This window comes from Colossoma macropomum, unplaced genomic scaffold (assembly GCF_904425465.1).
Source record: "Colossoma macropomum unplaced genomic scaffold, Colossoma_macropomum, whole genome shotgun sequence".
Taxonomy (NCBI): Eukaryota; Metazoa; Chordata; class Actinopteri; order Characiformes; family Serrasalmidae; genus Colossoma; species Colossoma macropomum.
In genome coordinates, this window is record NW_023494806.1 from 18,954,591 (window position 1) to 18,979,131 (window position 24,541).

General features: G+C 38.5%; 1 protein-coding gene and 1 pseudogene across 1 annotated transcript; one reads left to right on the forward strand and one right to left on the reverse strand.

Annotated features, from left to right (window-relative positions):
- Positions 1-542: 542 nt before the first annotated feature.
- LOC118826912 lies at positions 543-23,238 on the reverse strand (annotated as a pseudogene).
- On the forward strand, positions 11,001-13,933 carry LOC118826900 (gastrula zinc finger protein XlCGF7.1-like). The gene is made up of 2 exons (XM_036597960.1): positions 11,001-11,165; positions 12,529-13,933. The coding sequence occupies exon 2, from the start codon at positions 12,608-12,610 to the stop codon at positions 13,532-13,534; it is 927 nt and encodes a 308-aa protein (XP_036453853.1). The 5' UTR covers positions 11,001-11,165; positions 12,529-12,607; the 3' UTR covers positions 13,535-13,933.
- Positions 23,239-24,541: the final 1,303 nt, after the last annotated feature.

Here is a 24,541-nt window from a genome sequence, read left to right on the forward strand (position 1 = left end):
AGAAAAAACTTAAAGGAAGATATTCGTGAATGAGGCCCAATGTTCATATGTTAATAAGATTACAATCAATTTTAAAAATAAATGAACAGAGGCTGTAAGAATCATGGTAGGCCAAAAATAAACAGACATTTTTTGGACTGTTTTGACTGTCACATTTATTCAGAAAACTACCAGACAAAAACAGGTCAAAAGAAAGCTGAGCATTTATCTTGTACTCTACCTTTCAAATCTGCATGAGAATGATGCCATGACTATATTACAACACTTTTACCATATTACAGCACAAGTATGTGCTTTACTAATCTATTTACTAACTCTCTGCTGTCGTCGTGTTAGTGGCACACCAGCCTAGTTGGCAAGGCTTTAGGGTCACCAGTTCTTGTGAAGATAAACAATGATCATATGAAGTGGAGAGATAGGAACCATTCTCATTTAGACAAAGAATTCATGTCTCATAAGCAAAAAACATAAAAATAATCACACAGATGCATACAGCAATCTACGAAAGAATCAATCATGAAGGAAATGAGTGAATCATAATACAAGATGAAAATTCCTTTAAAAGCATACAGAAAACATCTCCTAAACTTTAAAATGGAAGACAAAGTAGCACCATCAATGAGCATTAACATTTTGCAACAAGCATTAACTAGTTTTCGGGTAGGAATCAAAGAAGCAAAAAGGCCTTCAAGAAGACAAGCACAGTGTCGAATGTTTGTCAAAACATCCATCATTGCAACAGAAACACTATACTAGTTAAGATATACTACATTAGAAAGTGAACAACCTCTTATTATCAAAGGTAAAGTTTCTATATGCATGTAAAGATTATTTTCACCTTATAAATGAAACTCATTTTGGAAACTGAGTTGGGGGAATATGAAGTACAACACTTTCCACTGGATGTATGGGACTGTAGGTTTGACTTGGTGTTCAGCACAGGAAATTATATTTTATGCACATGCTATAAAACCAGCATAACAATAATAAGTAGTTTTCCCCTCAAAAAACAGTTATCTGGATTTTTGAAATCTGTGCTGGAAGCACCATTCCCTACAGACCTTTACTCTTGGAATGTGCAATGGTTACACTCATTACTGCCTATTTCAACCACTGCTCTCATGCATTTGTGTGTTATCACAGTCTTTGAATGTCTGAAACTCTTCCCACATTCTGAGCAGTGATACGGCTTCTCTCCTGTATGAATGAGCTGGTGTCGTTGGAGATTACTCTGTTGAGTAAAGCTCTTTCCACACTCTGAGCAGTGATACGGTTTCTCACTTGTGTGAGTGAGTCGGTGTTTTTTGAGAGTACTCTGTAGAGTAAAACTCTTCCCACACTCAGAGCAGTAATACGGCTTTTCTCCTCTGTGAATGCGCTGGTGTTGTTGGAGGGAACTATGTACAACAAAACTCTTTCCACACTCTGAGCAGTGATATGGTTTAACTCCTGTGTGAATGCGCTGGTGTTGTTGGAGATGACTCTGACGATTAAAATTCTTCCCACACTCTGAGCAGTGATATGGTTTCTCTCCTCTATGAATGCTCTGGTGTTGTTGGTAATTACTCTGTAGAGTAAAACTCTTCCCACATTCTGAGCAGTGATACGGCTTCTCTCCTCTGTGAATGTGCTGGTGTTGTTGGAGATGACTCTGACGACTAAAATTTTTTCCACACTCTGAGCAGTGATACGGCTTCTCTCCTTTGTGAATGCGTTCGTGTTCTTGGAGATGACTCTGTCGATTAAAACTCTTCCCACATTCTGAGCAGTGATACTGCTTCTCTCCTGTGTGAATGTGCTGGTGTGTTTTGAGAGTACTCTGTTGATTAAAAGTCTTCCCGCACTCTGAGCAGTGATACGGCTTCTCTCCTGTGTGAATGCGCTGGTGTCGTTGGAGATGACAGTGATGATTAAAACTCTTTCCACACTCTGAGCAGCAGTGAATTCTCTCCTTGCTGCATTTCTGTGTTTGTATGCAAGATGTGCTGGTGTGGAGGTCACTAGATGATGTTTCCTGAGTACTGGAGCTTCTTATGGAAACCTCTTTTAGCAGATCTTTCCTCTTGGTAGAATGTTCTGATGTGTTTACAGAGGTACATATGAGCTGTATAGGAAAGTGGACCAAGACTTGACACAGGGCATCATTCATTTCTGGAAGAAGAAAAGAAAAAGAGAAAATACACAAATGTATAAAAAAATATATAGTTTTGCTTAACTTATATACTCATAATATAATGTTCTATCACATTAAGTGACCTCATGAAAAGTGACTAGGACTGGACCTGAATATATGACTATTTGGATATTTATTTGTTTTTTTTAATGTTGGGATTTGAATATGCTTGTTTTTTTTCTAGCTTTATTCTTAGTTTGCTGAAAACAGCACCAAACACAGCAAAGAAACACAGCCGCTCCAGCGTTAACCACAGACGTAAATACATATGTACATATATCTATGGTGCCAACAGCTAAAAACTTAAGCTGTGCCCAAAATTGTGCCCTATTCACTACATAGTGCACTATTTTGTAGGGGTGGGGGGAAAAAATATATGCTTAGATGCATTGCGATGTGGACATGGACAATTCTGAGTCAATTCACAAATGCCAAAAATTGAGTTTCTAAATTTTACTTGATAACGTGATGTTGACGGAACGCAAAAGGCGGAACTTGGAACTGCAGCGCCTGGACAGTCTGTGGTGTGCACATAAAGGCAAAACAGATGAGAGAGAAATCCAGCTGGTACACTCTACACTAGTGCTACGCTAGTGCAGGGGTCGGAAACCCAAATGTTAAAAAGAGCCATTTTGTCCTTTCAACAAAAATCAAACCACCTTGGGAGCCACGACATTTTATGTCCACTTTACCATCTTGGCTGTAAATGTCTCAGTGTGTGCTAATATCCTAGTGTAGGATAAAAAAAAAAATAATAATAATATAAATAAAAACACAAACTTACTTTGCTCTGTTTTAAGCTTTAGTTCAGCTATATCTGCTTTTCTTGCATCTCCGCCAGGAAACTTTTCCTCAAAAGTAGAAAAGTTTCTTGTGAAATGTCTCTCAGTGTTAGACTTCTTACAAGGCTGAAGTCGCTTCTCATTCGCAAGCTTCTTGTTTGAATTTTCCCGTTCCACCTCAAATGGTGCCTGAAGCACTAGAATTTAAGGTGGAACTGGAAAATTCGAATGAGGAGCCGACCTCAGCTTCGCAGCTTTTTAGTGTTTGACAGTTTTCCGTTACAGATTAAACATACCAGGAAATCAGCTGAGTGCTTATAAATGCAAATAAGTCCATTCGTTCCCAAATTATTGATGTTCGTCTTAATTCTTTCTCTTTGTTTTTTTCATTAGCTACTAGTTAAGCGAGACTGTTGTCTGCATTGCTATGTGGCCACACCAACATTCATGGTTAAAAGGTGGTGAATTAGCAGCATTTAAGATCATTTATTGTTAAAACAGTGTTAGAACGATCAGCAGAGCTTTATTTTACTGCAAAGGAGGATTATTTTATTTTTATGTATAAAATCTAATTCTGCTGTGAAGCCGCACCAGGGCAGTAAAAGAGCTGCATGTTACCGACCCCTGAGCTAGTGTATTGAAGCACTTTGGCTTCTATGAAGTTGAAGGGAAAAAGGACCTGGACAGGAGTCATACTATATGCAAGTTGTGTCACACTAAACTAAAATGTTTTGGAAACACAACAAACATGAGAAACCATATTACATGCTTCCACCCGTTTTCTGCCCAGTTGTAGTTGCTGCCAACCAGAGGACTATCGAGTAAGCAATGTGAAAGCTTCCACGTAACTCAGAAAGGGCAAAGACTTGTGTCAGTAATTACAAACTCTATCGCAACTTTTATTGCCACGGATTTGCGTTCATAGTCAGTCGTTGAGAAGGGCTTTTGCGCTATGTTGCACACTTTGGAACCAAGATACAGAGTCTCGTCTCTAAGATATTTTACTGACACAGTGATCCCCATACTTTACAACAAGACCAAAACTGAAGTTATGGAATCACTGAAGAAAACGGGTAGGACAACTGTAACGTGCTGCATGGACATCCATTGCCATGGAATCTTATGTCATCATAACTGTGCATTTTATCACAGATGAGTGGCAGCCAGCATCTCACATGCTCCAAACAAGAGCAGTTGAATGAGAGCCTTCCAGCTGACTTGGCACAACGCTTCTGTTTGTTTTATTAGCAGAAGATATAGGAAGTAAATTCATTATGGATCATTACAAATACTTTGCTTTACAAGTACCAAGTTGTTGCATTGAGAGAGCCTAGAGATTTCCACTCTACTACTATTTTGGGGTGCCACCATGTTGTAGTGGCGACTGAAAACATAGTGCAGAAGATCCAGTGCACTTAAACAATCCCACAATACACTGCAATAAGTAGTTTACAACCGATGTACCCTAGCGCATATGGGATACCCATAATGCTCTGCATAGATTAGCTTGAAGATTCACAAGCAACTTTTCTGAAGAGGATTTCCTAGCCCAGCTACAATAGCGGCATCTCCACACACTTCTCTGCAGACGCGTTACAGATGTAATTAAGCTCTTCTGATGTGTGCAGTCAGACTCAGTTATAGTTTATGTGACAGAATCTGCTGTTGCACAGTAATGAGCAAAACCATACGACGTAGTGTCCGAAATCATTTACTGCCATCACCAGTTCTGTTCTTTATAATAGTGTTCTGTATAGCGATCCAGATTTTCAAATGTAGGGTACAGTGATTAGGGGACAATTTCAGGGACAGCAACAGCCCTCTGCTCTACTTTGGAAAACCCACCACTTCACCCATTTTCAAGCTCTTCAACCTGAAAGTGTTTGTATGACTGAACCTAAAATAGCCCAGTATAAACATTTCTTCACAAAAAAAAACTACTTATAAGCTTGGCGACACCACAATACATTCAGCACAATCTTGTACTGTGTGTGTGTGTGTGTGTGTGTGTGTGTGTGTATATATATATATACATACATACATACATACATACATACATACACACACACACACACACACACACACACACACACACAATGTGTAAAATATATAAAAAGCAGCTAGCCAAGATTCGAATTTTACAAAAGGATGAAGCCCCGGATTTTCTGAATGACTTTCTCAGCACCGCCCAAAAAATTATATTTGGGACAGCCCTAGAAGTGACCACATTTAAGCCTTCATAGAAGCAAAGCTTCTGGTAAGATCTGCTCTCTTTCAGCTCTGATAATTTGTTGTTAGCTCTCGTCTGAACTGTTTAACCTATTTTAGGGCAGAATACAATCCAAAGAATAATTCAGACCCTGTTAATGGTAACTTGTGGTGCAGCACAGCCAAATTTTTCACCTGGATGCACTTGATAAGAACAGATTTCAGAACTAACAACTACACAGTGACAATGTGTAGGGATAGTCTGCCTTTAGCACTGCTTATTTTAGGTAAGAAAGAACCATGTTCAATCTTCAGTATAATGTTGCTATACTGTATGGCCAAAAGTATGTGTACAACTGACCATCACGCCTATATGAACTTACTGGATTTCCCAATCCAAAACCATCGGCATTAAATTAGAATTTGCCCTCTCTTTGCTGCTATAACAGCATCTACTCTCCTGGGAAGGCTTTCCACAAGGTTTTAGAGTGCGTCTGAGAGACTGTATGCCCATTTAGTCAAAAGATGTCTAAATGTCTTTGTATGCTGTAGCATTAATATTTCCATTCACTCTAAGGGGGCTGAGCCCAAAACTTCTCTCCTCCATCAAACTTTACTGTTGATACTATGCATTCCTGTAGGCAGCGTTCTTCTGGCATGTGTCTCATCTAAATTCATCCAGCAGACTGCCAGACAGTAAAGTATGATTTATTACTCCGCGCTATGCACTTAAGCTATTCATCTCAGAGTGAAAGAAGAATAATACGTGTTATGCTGCATTCACACGTTTGCGTTGAAAAAACCATCACGGCCAAAGGCAGCATGAAGCCCAATCGCACAATCGTTGCCATGGTGACCGCGAGGCCGGCGAAAGTGGCTGATTATCAGAGAAAAAGCTTTAGCAGAATATATTGTTTATTTAAGGCAGGAAAAGGCGGGAGGACGCTCTGTACTTTTTTTATTTTTGTTGTACAACAGAGACATTTGGCGTCCATGGCTCTCAAAAAATCCAACATCCGGTTTGTTCCACCACTGCGGTCGACGGCAAAAGTTGGGGAAATTTAACTCTTGCTGGTGTTCTGCCGAATTCGGCATCCCTGCCGCGAGATGCACCCCCTCACGGGAGCGCGCGCAAAAGTCTTTTGCTCGAAAGCGGAGGTCATCCGCTTTTACTTTACATATATCGATTTGAAGAACTTGCAAAACGTCACCTTCGTCTTGAGCAACAACACAATAACTCGCTGTTTTACAGAATGGAAATACCCCAGATGTTCTTCTAAAGTACAGTGACTCGTAAATAGTAATACAAAAGTATAATGTAGCCTACATACACCGCTGCTTCCTTATTCTACGACATAGCAGTCTGCATTGACTTTGTAGGCAGCAAAACTTGTTGCTTGTTGCTATTTGTCAACAAAACATACATATGAATTTCACCTACTTATCGTGTCATGTTTCTCACCAGTCTGGATCAGGTTCTTTAGATTTTACACTCTAAAGGCAGTGACTTGTAAAAACTCTCAGGAGATGCAACCCATTATAAATCGGGATACACTCTTATTGCTGCCATGTACCTTGCATGGATACATACTGTTTGCAAATACATACTGCTAAAATCATTTCATGGTAGACTCAAAAGAAAGAAAATGACAAGGAAATGCTTTGTATATCAGAACACTGGCCAGAAAATGCCAGATTTTGCTAAATTGGTGTTGCATTCCTGAACATTTATTGCAGAAAACACATGTTGGCCCTAAGTGTATATTACTAATATATTTCATAGTTCTATTCATAAAAAACGTTACAAGAGGATGCTTTTCAAGTGAGTCCACCTGTCAGGAAAAGAACCCTCTGTTAGATCTGGCTGGGGGGTTGTTGTATCTATGATACTTGTATAGGTTTCACATGTTGGTCACAATTATGTGTGATTAAAAACATATTATAGTTGTGTCAACAGAAAGAAAGTATTATATACTTTTAAGGCAGTCCACCTGCCAAGAAATGCACCCCCTCTAAAATCTGGCTACATTATAATTACGTTCATGACACTTATACAGGTATCACATATTGGTCTAAAATATGTGTGATTAAGAACATTTGTGTCAACAGAAAGAAAGTTATAGGTGGGTGCCTTTTAAGACAGTCCACCTGCCAGGAAATGCACCCCCTCTAAAATGTGGCTACATGATACTTATACAGGTGTCACATATTGGCCCCAAATATGCATTACTAAAATGTTTCATAGTAGTATCAACAAACCTGCTGGGAAATACACTGCTTCTCAAATCTGGCTATATTATTATTACATCCAGGATGCTTATACAGGTATTGCATATTGGTTCCAAATATGTTGAAGGGATGCAGATTATCTCCTGTAATCAAATTTGAATATTTTGAATTCTTGCTTAAGAATATTTTTCTCAAATCTATGTCAACAGACATGGCAGTGACCGATGGTAGAGGAGACCGAACTGGGTATTTTAGTCATTGTATATAACTTGATGAAAGGTGACCTTTTGGGAACCTTCAAGGTCTTGGGTCTGAGACTCTTGCTGATAAGACTACGAGACACCATATCTTTGTTGACTGAATCTCACCAATGACTCTGTTCAGTTTTGTTTCTAAACCTATCTAAGTCTGCATTATAATAGTTTTGTTTTGTAATGATGGATCAGTAATTATATGTGTAGATTGTCTCATTTACATATAATATGAAAACGCTCTAACTGCCTCGATGAAGTCTGTGTTAGATGGGGAGACACCTGCAAGAGCTCTCACCCCACCACTTTCTGTCTTTGTCTATCTGCCTTTCTCTCTCTCTTTCTCTCAAGTCTTTTAGCCTGCTGATTTTCTTTAAGCCTTTGTGCATGTGGTTTAAGTGAACATAATAACCTTCTAGATTATTTTTCTCTGTTTTTATATTTTCTTTATTGTACGTTTCCTTGGTATGTTTGCTATCCTGAAAAATCTGTATAAGTATCATGTAGCCAGATTTTAGAGGGGGTGCATTTCCTGGCAGGTGGACTGCCTTAAAAGGCACCCGCCTATAACTTTCTTTCTGTTGACACAACTGTGATATGTTTTTAATCACACATATGTTGGACCAATATGTGATACCTGTATAAGTATCATGGATGTAATAATAATGTAGCCAGATTTTAGAGGGGGTGCATTTCTTGGCAGGTGGACTGCCTTAAAAGGCACCCGCCTATAACTTTCTTTCTGTTGACACAACTATAATATGTTTTGAATCACACAATGTCTGTCTGTCTGCCCTGCGATGGACTGGCGACCTGTCCAGGGTGTATCCTGCCTTCCGCCCAATGACAGCTGGGATAGGCTCCAGCACCCCACCGCGACCCAGAAGGATAAGCGGTTTAGATGACGTATGTATGTACTTTAGAAAAACATCTGGGGTATTTCCATTCTGTAAAACAGCGAGTTATTGTGTTGTTGCTCAAGACGAAGGTGACGTTTTGCAAGTTCTTCAAATCGATATATGTAAAGTAAAAGCGGATGATCTCCGCTTTCGAGCAAAAGACTTTGAGCGCGCGCTCCCGTGAGGGGATGCATCTCGCGGCAGGGGTGCCGAATTCGGCACAATACCGGATCGTTCCGCTCACCGCTGCGGTCGGCGGACTGTCGCTGTTTGCAGTGGCAGAATTTTCCATCGCAGCTTCGTTGAAAACAATGCACTATCCGGTTTAGTGTTGTCCGTCTACCACAAACACGTGAACGCAGCATACAATTATCTGACAGCTTTCCTACCTTCAATAATTCAGCTTGTTTCTGTTCCTCCAACAACACTGTGAGCGCAGAGGCGTAGACCGCTGACCACAACACAACCTTCTGCTTCTCCGCTTTAGTGCAGTTGGAGAAAGTTATAGTTACAGAATGAGCGCCACCACCTGGCCTGAAGCGGCTTCACTCTTGAACCACGTGGTCACGGGAACGGTCGTTATTTTAAACCCCGCCTGTATTCAGTCCGTATTCCACTGTCACTCCAAACTTCTCATTTCACTTCTCTGAAAGTTTAAAAGGAGAAAAGGAACATTATAACTCGTATGGAGTCTATTACTCGCTGCAGTGTTTCTTCTTTTAGGTGCTGTTATACTGACACAGAGAAGAGTGGCAAACACAAATACACCAACTACAGCTTCAGTCTCTTTACCTTAAAACAAATATGAAAAATCACTTCTTAACTTTATACAATAGAAATACAAACATATAAATATCACTTATAAATGTAATATGAGGATGACGAAGAAATAAAATGTACTTAGATGTAGACATAAAATTGTTGTGATTAGTAAATAAGCAGTTTAATCGATCGTAGCAGTGTAGTTATCTGACACCCCAATAATTCTACAGTAATAATACCACGTTAACAATAACATTTTAATAATCCACTCTTATAAGACGCTCGTGCTCCTTATTAGTGTGAACAGAATAAAACTGTGGTCATTGGATTATCAAGTCTTCATACTTTTTTTTTTAAAGGTCAGCTTTCAATATAGTGAAATGGAAAGCTTCATGTATCCTCTCTACTTACGTCTATGGCATCAGATAATCAGCTCACCCACCAATCAGCACTCAGTTCTACAGCTCAAAACCTGTTTGCTGTAGAAAAACTGAAAAGATGCGGGCAAGTTTTCTTGGAATTGTGTAATAGAATGCGTCCTTCAACTTTCCAAAATTAAAAGAAGGTCCTACACAAACTGTAAGAAACCATTTCATTTTTCATTTTGTTTCATTTTGTAGCCTTCTTGCTTGCCGGTGCCATCATGGTTTTCATATAAAGGTAGAAATAGGAAGTGGCCAGGCTCCGCTTAAACTGGCTCTGTCCTAACATCAGTCACTGAGGTAAAACTGTAGAGTGAGCAAGCAAAAGACTTTAACTAGCTGACTAGCTATCATGAATATACTAAAAATTGTACAATTCATGCCTCCAAAAGTTTAATTTTTTTCTGTAAATCTACTCAATACTAACTACCTAGCTAACAGGAAACATTCCCACAACTTTGACTAACATTATGTAAATGTTGTTAAAGTAACATTAATGGAACAGTCCAGTAATGTTAGCTAACTACATGACTGATACAAAATTCCCACATCATTGGTATAAAAGGTTATTTTTTTAATTAGAGGATGTTAGGGTGTACTTATGTCATCCTGTCCAAATTAGATGATACAGTTTTGAAAAATGATATTTCTTGTTTCTAATTTGTATTAAGATGCTGCATGTAACTAAAGAGCATATGTCATAGACCAGGGGTGCTCAGTCTTGGTCCTGGAGATCTACCATCCTGGAAAGTTTGGATCCAACACACCTGACTCATATAGTCAGATGCCCCTGAAGGCCTTGTTTACTCGGATCAGGTGTGTTAGATTAGGGTTGGAGCTAAACTCTGCAGGGAGTTGGGTCTCCAGCAGGATTGGGCACCCCTGTCATAGCCCTATGGTCACCAACCCTCCTTCTGGAGATCTACTTTTCTGTAGAGTTTAGTTATAACTTGCATGTTGCATGCTGCCCTACCATCACCTGACACTAATGCGTTTGCTGCAGCCAATCACAGACTATTGAAGAAGTTAATTAGCTGGAGCAGGTGTGGCAGATTGTGGTGGGAACTAGAAACTGCAAGAAGGTAGATCTTAAGAACCTGGGTTAGTGCCCGCTGTCGTAGACTGTACTGCAGCCGATGGCAGCTTTGTTGTTATTCAATCACAGCGCTGGAGGCGGGGCTTGACTGAATACGGGTGGGATTTTAAAATACCTACCAGTCCGTATGTTTTCGTTAGCGCGTGGTTCCGCTTCAGACCAGGTGGTGACGCTAATTCTATAACGAGAACTCTGTCTGCACTAAAGCGGAGAAGCAGAAGATTGTGTTGTGGTCATAGATGGTTGTGGTCATAGATATATCTATGGTTGTGGTCAGCTGTCCACGCCTCCGCGCTCATACAGTGTTGTTGGAGGAACAGAAACAAGAGCTGAACTATTGAAGGTAGGAAGCTGTCCGACACTTTAACACTCATTGTTCTTCATTCACTCTGAGACAAACAGCTGGAGACTTTTCGACATTTGAGTTTTGAAAATAAGATCTGATGGGTTTAAAATAGATTAGCCAACACAGAAGCAGCTTTATTCAAACTTGGCAGAGTAATGTGAGCTGATGTGCCAGGATATTAGATTGATGACGTTAATGTTTTCCTAGTTGGGTTTGGCAAACGTAGAGCAGTTTGTGTCTGATTTATTTGGCAGGTTAGTTCCAAAGACATCAAAGGCATGTCCTTTAGATCAAGACTTTGGGATTCTTGGCTTATCCTAAGTGCTTCTGTTGTTTTGTGTGCTAATTTTATCAAGTCAGCTCCTTAATTATTGATCGTATTAATGTGCATATAAAGGTACTCATTGTCAGGAAAAACTGTAAGACTAAATCCCTATTCGGACGGGAGTTTTACATGAGGAGGTGGGGTAATGTGATTATTACCGGCGTTTCTCGGTGATTTTAGTCTGGTCCGAATGGGCCATGTTGGTAATGTTTACCGACTGCGCTCTAACGCAGAGCTACATGTTTTATGGTGTTTATTGTGAATGATTTACCAGGATAGTAAAGTGATGCGCTCTAAAAAAAAACAAAAAAACAACAACAATGTAACAATAGAAGAACGCCTTTGGGTGCTATATAGACCCCTTTTCAAAAAGGTTTTGGAACCCTTTTCAAAAAGGTTCCATATAGAACCATCTACAACACATTCTACATCAATCTGAAGAATTGATGCAAATTGATTTTCATGATGCAAAGAACCCTTACGTCATGCAAAGGGTTCTTTGAGTGTTCATGGTTCTATATAGAATAATTTTCTTTACTAAAGAACGCTTGAAGAAGCATCTTTTTTTTAAGAGCGTGGTTGAGCTAGTTTTCCTAGTCCTAGACTTTGGCAGTGATACAGGTGTTTTGCTTTGCTTACTTGACCAGTCTACAAGCTGTTTTTTTCTTACTCTTTCAGATCTTGTCTTGACTTCAATAGTTGTCCTTAACTTTAATTTCTTAATGCCACTTCACAGGGTGATTTTCAAAAATCCCATTAATTTTTGCCATAGAGAAATCGAACTTAGGCCTGAAGTTTCTAATATGGGCCTGACGACAACTAAAGAATGACTACCCAACTTCATTGGTCTATGTGTCTATTTGAAGAGTTTAAGTAATTGATTGATTGGCGTTTACACATTAGATGGATGTTTATGCTTTCCTTTATTTACAGTTTCTGCCAGTTGATGTAGGTAGGGCATTAATAATTTAGATCAGACTACTTTTGTTGCATTTCACATTGACTTTAGATTTTCTATTTCTTTTCTTCTTCCAGAAATGAATGACGTCCTGCTTTTAGTCTTCTTCTGTTCCCAGGATTGACTTTCCTACACCACTCAAATGTAGCTCTCTAAATGTCAGTACAATCCAGTAAGAGTAACGTTAAGCTGCTGAAACAGGTTAAATATAAGAATATGACTTCCAGAAGAAGCTCCGGTACTCAGCAAATGCAATCTGGAGCCCTCCACACAAAGACATCTCACAGACAAACACATAAATGCAGCAAGGACAGAACTCATTACTGCTCAGAGTGTGGAAAGAGTTTTGATCGACAGAGCAATCTCCAACACCACCTGCGCATTCACACAGGAGAGAAGCCGTATCACTGTATGGAGTGTGGAAACAGTTTTACTCTACAGATTACTCTCCAACGACACCAGCGTATTCACACAGGAGTTAAACCATATCACTGCTCAGAGTGTGGGAAGAATTTTACTCAACAGAGTTCTTTCCAACAGCACCAGCGCATCCACACAGGAGTTAAACCATATCACTGCTTGGAGTGTGGAAAGAGTTTTACTCAACAGAGTAATCTGAAAACACACCAGCGCATTCACAGAGGAGAGAAGCTGTTTTATTGCTCGCAATGTGGGAAGAGTTTTAATCGACAGTGTACTCTCCAACAACACCAGCGCATTCACACAGGGGAAAAGCCATATTACTGCTCAGAGTGTGGGAGGAATTTTACTCAGCAGATTCATCTCCAACAACACCAGCGCATTCACACAGGAAAGAAGCCATATCACTGCTCAGACTGTGAGAAGAGTTTTAATCGACAGAGTACCCTCCAGCGACACCAGCGCATTCACACAGGAGAGAAGCTGTATCGCTGTTCAGAGTGTGGGATAAGTTTTACTCTACAGAGTAATCTCAAAACACACCAGCGCATTCACACAGGAGTTAAACCATACCACTGCTCAGAGTGTGGGAAGAGTTTCAGGCATTCAAATGCTTTTAAGATACACACATGCACTAAGAGCAGTTGGAGAAACAGGCAGTAATGAGTGTTACCAAAACACTTTTAGAGGGAAAAACACTTTTTGTTTTTTTTACCCTGTTTGAGTGTGCATAAAATTAAATGTAATTTCCTGCGCTTAAGTCAAGCCTGTGGCATACAAGAAATTTTGAATTATGATTTATTTCTTTCATGATGATGTTATTTCTTTCTTTGATTGATGAATGTATGAATGAATATATTATTATTATTATGATTGTTGCAACTTAAGATTGGATAATCTTGGTCTAAGATTTCTCTCTGTCTCTCCACTAAGCAGTATTAATCGTCACAATAACATGGTGACCCTAAAGCCTTGCCAGTTATGTTAGTGTAGGGCCCAAAAAAATGGAGAGCATCTACTTTTCTGAGACCAGGGTTGCATTCAGAAACCTGACAGTTACTGCCTTTTAAAAACCAATCCTCTGTCTCCCCTCCATGATCCTGTGTCAACCTTTTTCTGGTTGTCTGGATACCAGAGCCGATGAGAGAAGCCACTCCTAGCAACTCCTGTCAACACAGCTTCTATCAGAGAGTACACAAGTGTATGCTACCCAGGAAGCCTTTTACACATTTTAAAGTGACATCACTCGATGTACCAAGCTATAGTTTTGATGCACTTGGTTTTAATCAATAACAGTTTGGTCATGATAAAAGGTTAAAGAACTATGGGTTTGGTGAGAGAGAGAGAGAGAGAGAGAGAGAGAGAGAGAGAGAGAGAGAGAGAGAAAAAAGGAAAAAAGGGACTTTGTGTAGAGACAGGATCTCTGGTCCTAGCTCTCTCTCTCTCTCACATTCAGATAGTATTCAGGTAGTATTATTAGGTGGTATCCTCAATGGTATCCCTAACTTATTTACAATATCTTTTGTATAATCTGATCATGTTATTCATGCAATTGTAACGTATAACTAAGTTGATTATGTACTGTTAATGACCCACCACACTGACTCTGAATGCTCTTTCACTTCAGTGTTAACAGTTTTCTGTCCCTTAGTGCTTTTAATAAAGATCAGTGTGAGATTATAACCTAAAACTGCTTTAAAACTTGGTGCTGCTGCTCCAGAACCCTAGGAGTGAATTTTCTGAAAATTAGGCAGATATTCTGCTGTTGCCAACTACATTCTTACAATATGGATGCAATTGTGATGTCTGTATGAAGTGCCTGAAAATGAGTCTTCAGATCCATGGCTTGGGTGCGTGTTTTAAATCGCTGCATAGCATTGTAAGGAAAATCAGCATTTGTGTGACTGCATGTAACAGACCTTTAAAGATATACCCTTCCCAGTCTCATGCTGTAGACCGAGTTCTGTGTCAGATGATCTTTGCATGGTTCAGAACATGGAAAGGGAAAGAAATGTAAGCTCTGTAAATTTGTTTTTGATGAAGTTGCCCCATTACTATGATAATTGTTTATACAGTGATAAATGTTAATGCATGTGTACAAGACATTCTCATGTAGTGGTATACAGATAAATAATTGAGCCTTTATTGTACTAATGTTAGATAAAGTAAAGTTATAAAAAGGAGACTTATGCAAAAAATTAACACTAAAAACCAAATACACATTGAATAATGCCGGCACATGCTGAGAAAATTCAGGATATCTAATCATCATTGTCAGCTACAGGCATTTCAGTTGTACATAGTGCTAGATCTGAATGTTTGCCAACTTATCCATCAAGTAATGTTTCCTCAGAAGTTAAACAGGGCTGAATGTAAGAAATATGTGTGCTTTCTCGGAGAAGTGCCATGCACACCTGTCAATTCTGTTAGTGCTAACCGAGTGGAGGGAAATCTGTAGTGATTAATGATCAAAAGGTCCTCGGAATATAAGAATCTACCATAAAACTACAGATGGCAGTGATCAAATGGACGATGAACAAAAGGTCCCCTCCTGGGTCTCCCTTATCCCCCAGATTTGCATACTATAGCTGTGGTATGGAATGGGGTCTCGTGGACCAAGCCTCACTCCAACTCTCTCAGGAGAATAAACATTAATATTATAAACATATTTTACTCCGAATAATTTGGTGAGTGTAAATATAGACATTTGGGCCTGTTTGGTACATATTACCGTTATCACACTAAAGGCCTCTGAAAGCCTATACCTTCCCCTCAAGGCGGATGCTCTAGTTCAGTGACCACTGATCCTGACTTTTATCTGCTTTGGCAGTACTTTTCCACATGGCCTGCCATAAAATTCAAACACTTTAGTTGCGTTAGATAACTTGGTTCTGTGATGATTAGATTTTGATTTAAACTTGAGGCATAGTTAATGGAACAAGATGCTGATTGTCACAAATCCATCTTGCACCATTGTGTATCTTTTTGTACTTTATATGCATTTGCATTTTACGACAGAGGTACTATACTTAGCTGGTGGGCACAGGTCTGGGGTGAGGAGCTAGGAACTCCTGAAGATGTCAAGGAAAGTGGGAGGGCTGCAGTATACACTGAGTGAACAGAACATTCAGTTGTATCTAATAGTAAAGCATGCTGCATATGAGCAGATCTGAGTAACTACACATGATAGAGTTAATATATCTGTTTTGGGAGCACAGATAAGACTTGCTCACTCAGCAGAAAGAGATTAATGGACATTACAATTTACAATACAAGACATGCTATAATCAGACAATTACACACGTGGACAAAATTGTTGGTTTTTTGTCCTTCCATTAAAGAAAAAAACCCACAGTGGTCACTGAAATAACTTGAAAATGATAAAAGTAATAATAAATAAAAATTTACTAAAAAAACAACTAATGAAAATCAGACATTGCTTTTGAATTGTGGTTCGACAGAATAATTTTAAAAAACAAACTAATGAAACTGGCCTGGACAAAAATGATGGTACCCTTAACTTAATATTTTGTTGCACAACCTTTTGAGGCAATCACCTCAATCAAGCAATTTCTGTAACTCTCAATGAGACTTCTGCACCTGTCCACAGGTATTTTGGCCCACTCCTCATGAGCAAACTGCTCCAGCTGTCTCAGGTTTGAAGGGTGCCTTCTCCAGACTGCATGTTTCAGCACCTTCCACTTTTGGCTTGTCAATATGCATTTTGGCAAATTCCAGTCTCGCTTTTTTATGAATTGCTTTCAACAGTGGTTTCCTCCTTGGTCATCTTCCATTAAGTCCACTTTAGCTAAAACAGTGACAGATGGTGCGATCTGAGACTGATGTACCTTGACCTTGGAGTTCACCTCTGATCTCTTTGGAAGTTGTTCTAGGCTCTTTAGTTACCATTAGTATTATCCGTCTCTTCAATTTGTCTTCATTTTTTCTCTTGCAGCCATGTCCAGGGAGGTGGGCTACAGTCCCGTAGACCTTAAACTTCTGAATAATATTTGCAACTGTAGTAACAGGAACATCAAGCTGTTGGAGATGGTCTTATAGCCTTTACCTTTAACATGTTTGTCTATAATTCTCTTTCTAATCTCCTGAGGCAACTCTCTCCTTAGCTTTCTGTGGTCCATGTTCAGTGTGGTACACACCATGATACCAAACAGCACAGTGACTATTTTTCACCCTTTAAATAGGCAGACTGACTGATTACAAGTTTGAAGACACCTGTGATGCTAATTACAGGACAAACCTTAGTTTAACATGTCCCTATGGTCAAGTTATTTTCAATCTTTTCTAGGGGTACCATCATTTTTGTCCAGGCCAGTTTCATTAGTTTGTTTTTTAAAATTATTCTGTTGAATCACAATTCAAAAGCAATGTCTGATTTACATTGGTTGATTTTCAGTAATTTTTTATTATTTTATTATTACTTTTGTCAGTTTCAAATTATTTCAGTGACCATTGTGGGTTTTTCTTTCTTTAACGGAAGGGTACCAACAACTTTGTCCACGTGTGTAAGTTCTCAGTACAAATTTAGAACCTGAAACAGAAGTGTTCTAACTTCTAACTTGTTGCATACAGAATGGACATCTAATAAGTTCACCTCAGAGACCAGTGTCAAGAGAATAAGGGAGGACTGAGGTTAAGGAGTTTCAGATGTTTGTAAATCTCAAATGATGTACTGACAGAATCATTACTGTACTCTGCTATGAAAAGGAACCAGTAGGATGTTATCTTGTTCCTCTTTTTATGAGGCTCAGACTTTTCTTGTCCACCATAAATGATGCCGCAGTTACCTTAACAGCACGTCAGCACTAGAATGTAACTGCATTGCTATTTATGTCGGAGCAGAAATTCGAAAAAGAACCTTTAAAATAAGGAGCAAATCTCAGCTTCATCCTCTTTTCCACAACGTTCTTGCAAACGGTCCACAACGGTCTCGCTTACTGGTGACATCATTGGGGAATCATAGCTACCTTGGGGTTACAATCCATTATAATTGATAAACAGTGGAAATTGCATTCACATTCTTTGATTGTCATGAAAACAGGGAAGAGACATCATTAACTGAGGCATGCATTGAACATTTTTTGGATGTAACAAAGCAGTGGCCCACTAAAAATAAAGTAAGCATGTAAATGTTTATGAAGCATATTGTGTCCACTCTTCTTAATATAACCTGACTGCATTTAAATCTTTCACTGGGGTAAAATTTTAACAAATAAAAAAAATAATAAAATGAATGTGATTAATCAGGATTACCTACACAAAGGCATGCAATTAATCACAATTAGTTTTTTTTTTAAAATGCTTAAAAGTCTCAGTAATTAAACACTGTCATGTTGGTTCGCTTACATAGCAACACTGAACTCACCATTTACAACACTGGACACAAAACAACATTGTTCAGTGTAAAAAAAAAAAAATTCATATGAAGTCAGAAGACAATGAGGTATAACTGACTACTTTAACTACTCCCAATATTGACTATGTTCGAATTAACATTAGACAGCTAACTAACCCTGGCTGGGTTTCCTGAAAGCATCTTAACACAAAAATAATTCTTAAATGGTAGACCGAGCATCACACTGAACATACTCATTACCAGTTAAGAAGATCTTAACACTAAGATGTTTTTTGGCAAACTGTGTTCTCATTGGATAACTTGTCATGAGTTCCTTAACTTTGAAGTTAAGCTAATAATACTCAAAGTAAGGACTGCAGACCTTGTCAAGTTTGCTTCTCCCTGAAAATGAAAATAGTTCCACTAAATGAATGTCTTTAATAGAAAAATTGAGTAAATACTTTAATAAAGACATTAAAATAAGCAAATCCTCCATGTCAGACACATTATAAAGGAGGACTCATTCATAAAGGCCACTGTAATGTTTTCCCTACTATGGTGGTTTCTGCTATATTAAATATGGAAATGTGAAAAGGGTCTATTCTCTTTTAAAGCTAGATGAACAAAACACAATTCTGCATGCAATGCTTTGATTTAATAAACACCAGTAATTACCCTACACAAAACAGTTTCCCAGCACCTTAATCATGAGACTGCTTTACCACTAGTTCAAAAGACAGAGAGCCTAATAAGGTTTAAAGCTAAAATACCTGCTTCATTGAAAAACTGCAACATATAAAGCAAAGGATGCTAAAACTAATTTTTTTAACCTGCCACAAGTAGTAATAAATCATGTGGAAACAGATGAAGAAAAACAGTCATGTAGCTTTGTGCTACCATTAGCTTGGCACTAGTGGTAATTATATTAGCAGGATTAACATGTTTAACTACTCATGTTCATAAATTAAGAAAATTCTAATTAATATTACAAGTAAATTAATAGAAGCCATAAGAATCTTTGTAGGTGAAAAATGAACAACCTAAACAGTCCAAAATTGTTGCTGTCTCACCTTGTCCTTTTATTTATAATAACTTTTAGACAAAAAATGGGTTGACATCCATCATTGCAACAGAAACACAATACTAGTTAAATTAGAAAGTGAACAACTACTAATCATTGAATGTGGAGCTTATCAATTGCCTTCACAGAATATTAAAAATGGTAATCTTAATGACTGCTGCAGAACATGCTACTTTGGGAACTGAGTTGGGGAATATAAAGTATCACACCTTCCCATTGGGTATGTGGGTCATAGCCTTGACTTGGTGTTCAGCACAGGAAAATACATTTGCTTACATTTTAGAAAAAACTAAAAACCAACAATAGTTTTCTCCCCTCTAAAACAGTCAAGTAGCGCTGTTCTCTCCATAATTTCACTCTCAGAATGGCGTTATAGTTACACTCATTACTGCCTGTTTCCACCACTGCTCTTAGTGCACTTGTGTGTCTTCACAGTTTTTGAATGCCTGAAAGTCTTTCCACACTCTGAGCAGCGATAGGGCTTCTCTCTTGTGTGAATGGGCTGGTGTTTTTGGAGAGTACTCTGTTGATTAAAACATTTCCCACACTCTGAGCAGTAATATGGCTTTTCTCCTGTATGAATGCGCTGGTGTTGTTGGAGATTACTCTGTTGAGTGAAACTCTTCCCACAGTCTGAGCAGTGATGTGGTTTAACTCCTGTGTGAATGAGCTGGTGTTTTTGGAGATGACTATGATAATTAAAACTCCTTCCACACTCTGAGCAGTGATACGGCTTCTCTCCTGTGTGAATGCGCTGGTGTCGTTGGAGAGGACCCTGCTGAGTAAAACTCCTTCCACACTCTGAGCAGTGATATGGCTTCTCTCCTGTGTGAATGCGCTGGTGTCGTTGGAGTCGTTGGAGATTACTTTGTTGACTAAAAATCTTTCCACACTCTGAGCAGTGATATGGTTTAACTCCCCTGTGAATGCGCTGGTGTTTTTGGAGAGTAATCTGTAGAATAAAGATCTTGCCACATTCTGAGCAGTGATACGGCTTCTCTCCTTTGTGAATGAGCTGGTGTGTTTTGAGAGTGCTGTGGTGATTAAAACTCCTTCCACATTGTGAGCAGTGAGTTCTCTCCTTACTGCATTTCTGTGTTTGTCTACGAGATGTGTTTGTATGGAGGACACCAGGTGATGTTTGCTGAGTATTGTGTACTGAGCGTGAGCTTCTTCTGGACACCATTCTCTTATATTTAGCCTGTTGCTTCAGCAGCTTAACATTCCTCTTGGTGGAATGTCCTGATGTGTATGTGGATGTAAATTTGAGCAGTGTAGGAAAGTGATGGAGGAGCAGACGAAGTCTTGAAAGAAGACGGCATTCACTTCTGGAAGAATAAAAAAGAAAAGAACATCTAAACTCAATGTGGCAGAAAGTGTAAAGAAAAGAGAATCTCAATCTGATGTAAAAAAAAAACAATCAACATGACTCAAGCTCTATAAATGGACACATCTAAACTCGTTTCAGGCTTTGATTTTTCTGACACTGTAGTTAATTTGACAGAATATAGATCAATGCATTATTTTATGTGCAAATAATGCATTGATCTATATTCTGTCAAATTTGGTTGCTCTTCATATGCCCTAGAAGAGGTTAGTTTTCTGGTAGTTGGTGGTTTGTACATATAGCTAATAATGTATTGCTGACTGTTGGTTTTTAGAACGAGCACTGTAGAGCATGTATTAATAAAAGGTTTCATCCTGAAAAAAAATCCTGTACTAAGTTGGCATCCAATCGGTGCAGCTGATGAATGCGGAACACCCAATCAAACTTAATTTCCACAAGATCAGCAATAAGCTGTTTAGCTGTTAAGAAGCTGTTTAGAAGGCTATGAAGCTTTTTTAGACTTTTTGAATGATTTTGTAAGAAACAAGGCTGTAACAATATGCATGGTAATTTTTTTATTATATGGGGTTTTCTAGATGATACACGCTATGAAATAAATACAGTTAGGTTTGTAAATGTGTGATGCATAGGCCCAGAGGTTGTGTGATAGACACAGTAGTTAGCTTCTTATTAAAATGTTCCGTTTCATCTTAAATGGTTACATTCTGGTGCCTCATGAAAATGTGAATAAGAAACCGGGGAATAAGAAGCTAACTTCAGCTTTGTGTGCCTTGGATGGTTGATTAGCCAAGCTGGTTGTAATGCAGAGCGGAGAAAACAAGGTTGGCTGTCAATTAAATTGACTTCAGACACTATATCAAATTATACATACTTGTAAAGGTTAATAAATATTTTATGTGTTTTTACGTTAATGCCGCAATAAAAATGTTCAAATGTACGAATTGCATCTTGCATCATTATAAAAGAAGTTGCCATTGGTTGGGAATATTCCACACAAGAAGCAGCAATCAAGGTGAAGGAGCTTCTTAAAATTGTCATCATTATTAAGGACCACTTGAAAGGAAAAAGTTATAGAGCCCTACCAAAGACTTTAAACATCCCAGTACAATTAGTTTGATAATATGTAACTGGAAAGACAGTTTGATAATGCGCAAAAGGAAAGTTCATGGAATCGCAACTTTTTCTCAGACGAACTTCGAGAAATGTAAGAAAGAAGCCAGCAGTAAATTGAAAAGAGTTGCAGGATAATGTGAAAATCGCAAAAAACAACAATTATGCCCAGAGCAGTCCTCTCCGTTCCTACACCCAATGCAAATCTCCTCTGCTAAAAAGATGCACAGAGATGCATATCCAAAATTTTTACAAGAGCATTAAGACAAATTGTACATCTTTGGTAATAATTCTGCTCATCATGTTTGATTTGTGTGTATGATCCCAAGAACACCATAACCACGGAGAAGTACGGAGGTGGGAACATCATGATATTTGAGTTGCTTCTCTGCAAATGGTACTGGGGTAGCACACGTCAAAGGAAACACGTTGGGAGTGATGTAGCGGGACTTATTAAAAGAGAATTTAACCTTATTGTCCAAAAAAGGGTTAGAAATGACTCCAAACAAATAATCTCAAAACCACGTTCTAATAAAAGAAAGTAAAGATGCTTGCATGGCCTAGCTAATGAAAATGAAATACATAGAAATGTGAATGCAAAAACACATTTTGCATTTGAATTTTAATCATGTTTTTAATAATGCACACTCAAATTGGAAATAAAAGTGTAAATACACAATTAAATTAGCATTTTCAAAACTGCATTTGATTTTTCCACAAAAAAATCCACAATATGCTGCCATTTTATGTATTTTTTTAAATGAGTAAAATAAATAATTTATTGTACATATTTTACAAGTATAATCATTTACACATTACTGCTATGTGAGTGCATCTTATCAGAGTAAAGTGGGTGGGGAAGGGCAGGGCTTCTGCTATTGACACACAAAAATATTCAGAACTAGACCATTAAGCTCAATCTAAATATATATCAGTCAATGTCTCATATGGCATGATTTGTTTTTGCATATTAATTGTTATATAATGAATGATAAGATCTGCTTTATGTGTCCATTAACAAAGCAGATAAAGACATGCACATAAATACTAACAGTTTGCTTGACAGTGAAGAAGTTGACTTGGTAACATCAGCGCAAAAACCACAAAATGACAGAAGCTGATGGGACAAACCAAGAATCACAACAGCTTGTCCCAAAGGATCAAGTCTTTTTAAATAACTTGGCTCGAAAACAAAACAGCATTTTAATCCACTATAAAAGAGCATTTCTTCCACATTAAATTAACTGACAGCTTTTCCAAGTAGCATATGTAACGTTAGGGATATAAATCATAAATGAATCAGAAACAAACTGCAATTCTTACATTTAATAGTTCAGGTCAGAAACAAACTGCAATTCTTACATTTAATAGTTCAGGTCTCACCCCAACCGCACTACAGATGCGCAGAGGAATGGGCTGTTTATCAAAGCTGATCTTCTGCTTCTCAATCTTTTTGTTCTTCTCAGGTTTCATGGCGGTTGGCAAACAAGGATTAGGTGCAACACCGCCTTCTTCTGGTAAGGAGTGTGGGCCGGGATGTCTCATGCGAACTCAGCCTGGAGACCATCTCGTTCATGAGATTCTTTGAAACAGCTTTGTTCTTTTAGATATGTTGTACACTTAAATTAGTTGACCTTACACATGTAAACGTACTGCCTCGAAGAATTAAGTTAACGAGTTCAAGTTTAAATAACTTTAGAATCACCCATTTCTGAGGACTCTAATAGCTTTATGCATATTTGCCATTCTGTTAGCATTCATGGGTACAGGCTGAACTGGTAAATCTGAACACAAGACATCATAGTGAGAATAAAAACAACAACACTGTAAAATGCATCTAAACCTTTAGCATGAGAGTATGCTGTCTCACAAAAATAACATGTTGCAAAGAGAATTCTGTTTATAAATTAGAAAAATGAGAGTTAATTAACAGAAACCAACAAAACTGCTAGCAATGCAAGGAAGCTTCTTGGGCTATATTTACCCAACCCAGTGTGAGCCAGTCATTGGTATAGCTTGCTCAGTAAAGCAGCCTATTCAAAGTTTAATGGTTTAAGATATTCCAACACAATATATAACCTATATAACAATATATAGATGCAGGCCTCTTTTTAAAGTTTTCTTGTTTCACCCTTAACATTGTCCATGTTTGACTGTATGGAAAGATGATTTTCAAATTAAAAGAGCTTAAACGTTTGTCCAACTGTTTTTAAAGAATGTCTCCCATCATTGAGAGATTTATGTCCCCTGTTTCAATACTGGTTTTAACAAGCCCTCGTCCACTTGGCTTCGTCACTGGGGGAATTGCCAGCGCCATCTTAAGGGCTGTTCCATTACTTTACTGGCTCAAGTGAAAGGTGTCCAATGTCGACTTCAGCAATAGAACTTGCACAAAAATCATTACGACTTGACGCATTTCCCTTTTAAACCCCAAAACAATGGCAGACAAAGCTGTTTGTAAGCTATTTTAAAATGCTTAACATTTAAAAACCATAACATTGTATTTGCTGGGCTTTCAGTTACCAACTACTCCATCTCACATACATGACTACTGAGACAACTTCATTACTTTTCTCTGCTACCTACCTTGTTAGCATGCTAAAGGCTACACAGCTAACAAGAACAAAAAGGAAGGCATTCCACCCTGGGACAGGATGCCAGTCCATCGCAGGGCGGACACACATACACATCCACACACCTAGGGGCAATTTCCCATCTCCAAGTGGCTTGATTGCATGTCTTTGGACTGTGAGAGGAAACCCACGCAGACATGGGGAG

Bases quoted from the DNA above. Each gene is read 5' to 3' on its own strand.
- LOC118826900 (XM_036597960.1), top strand. From the start codon at position 12,608: ATGTCAGTACAATCCAGTAAGAGTAACGTTAAGCTGCTGAAACAGGTT.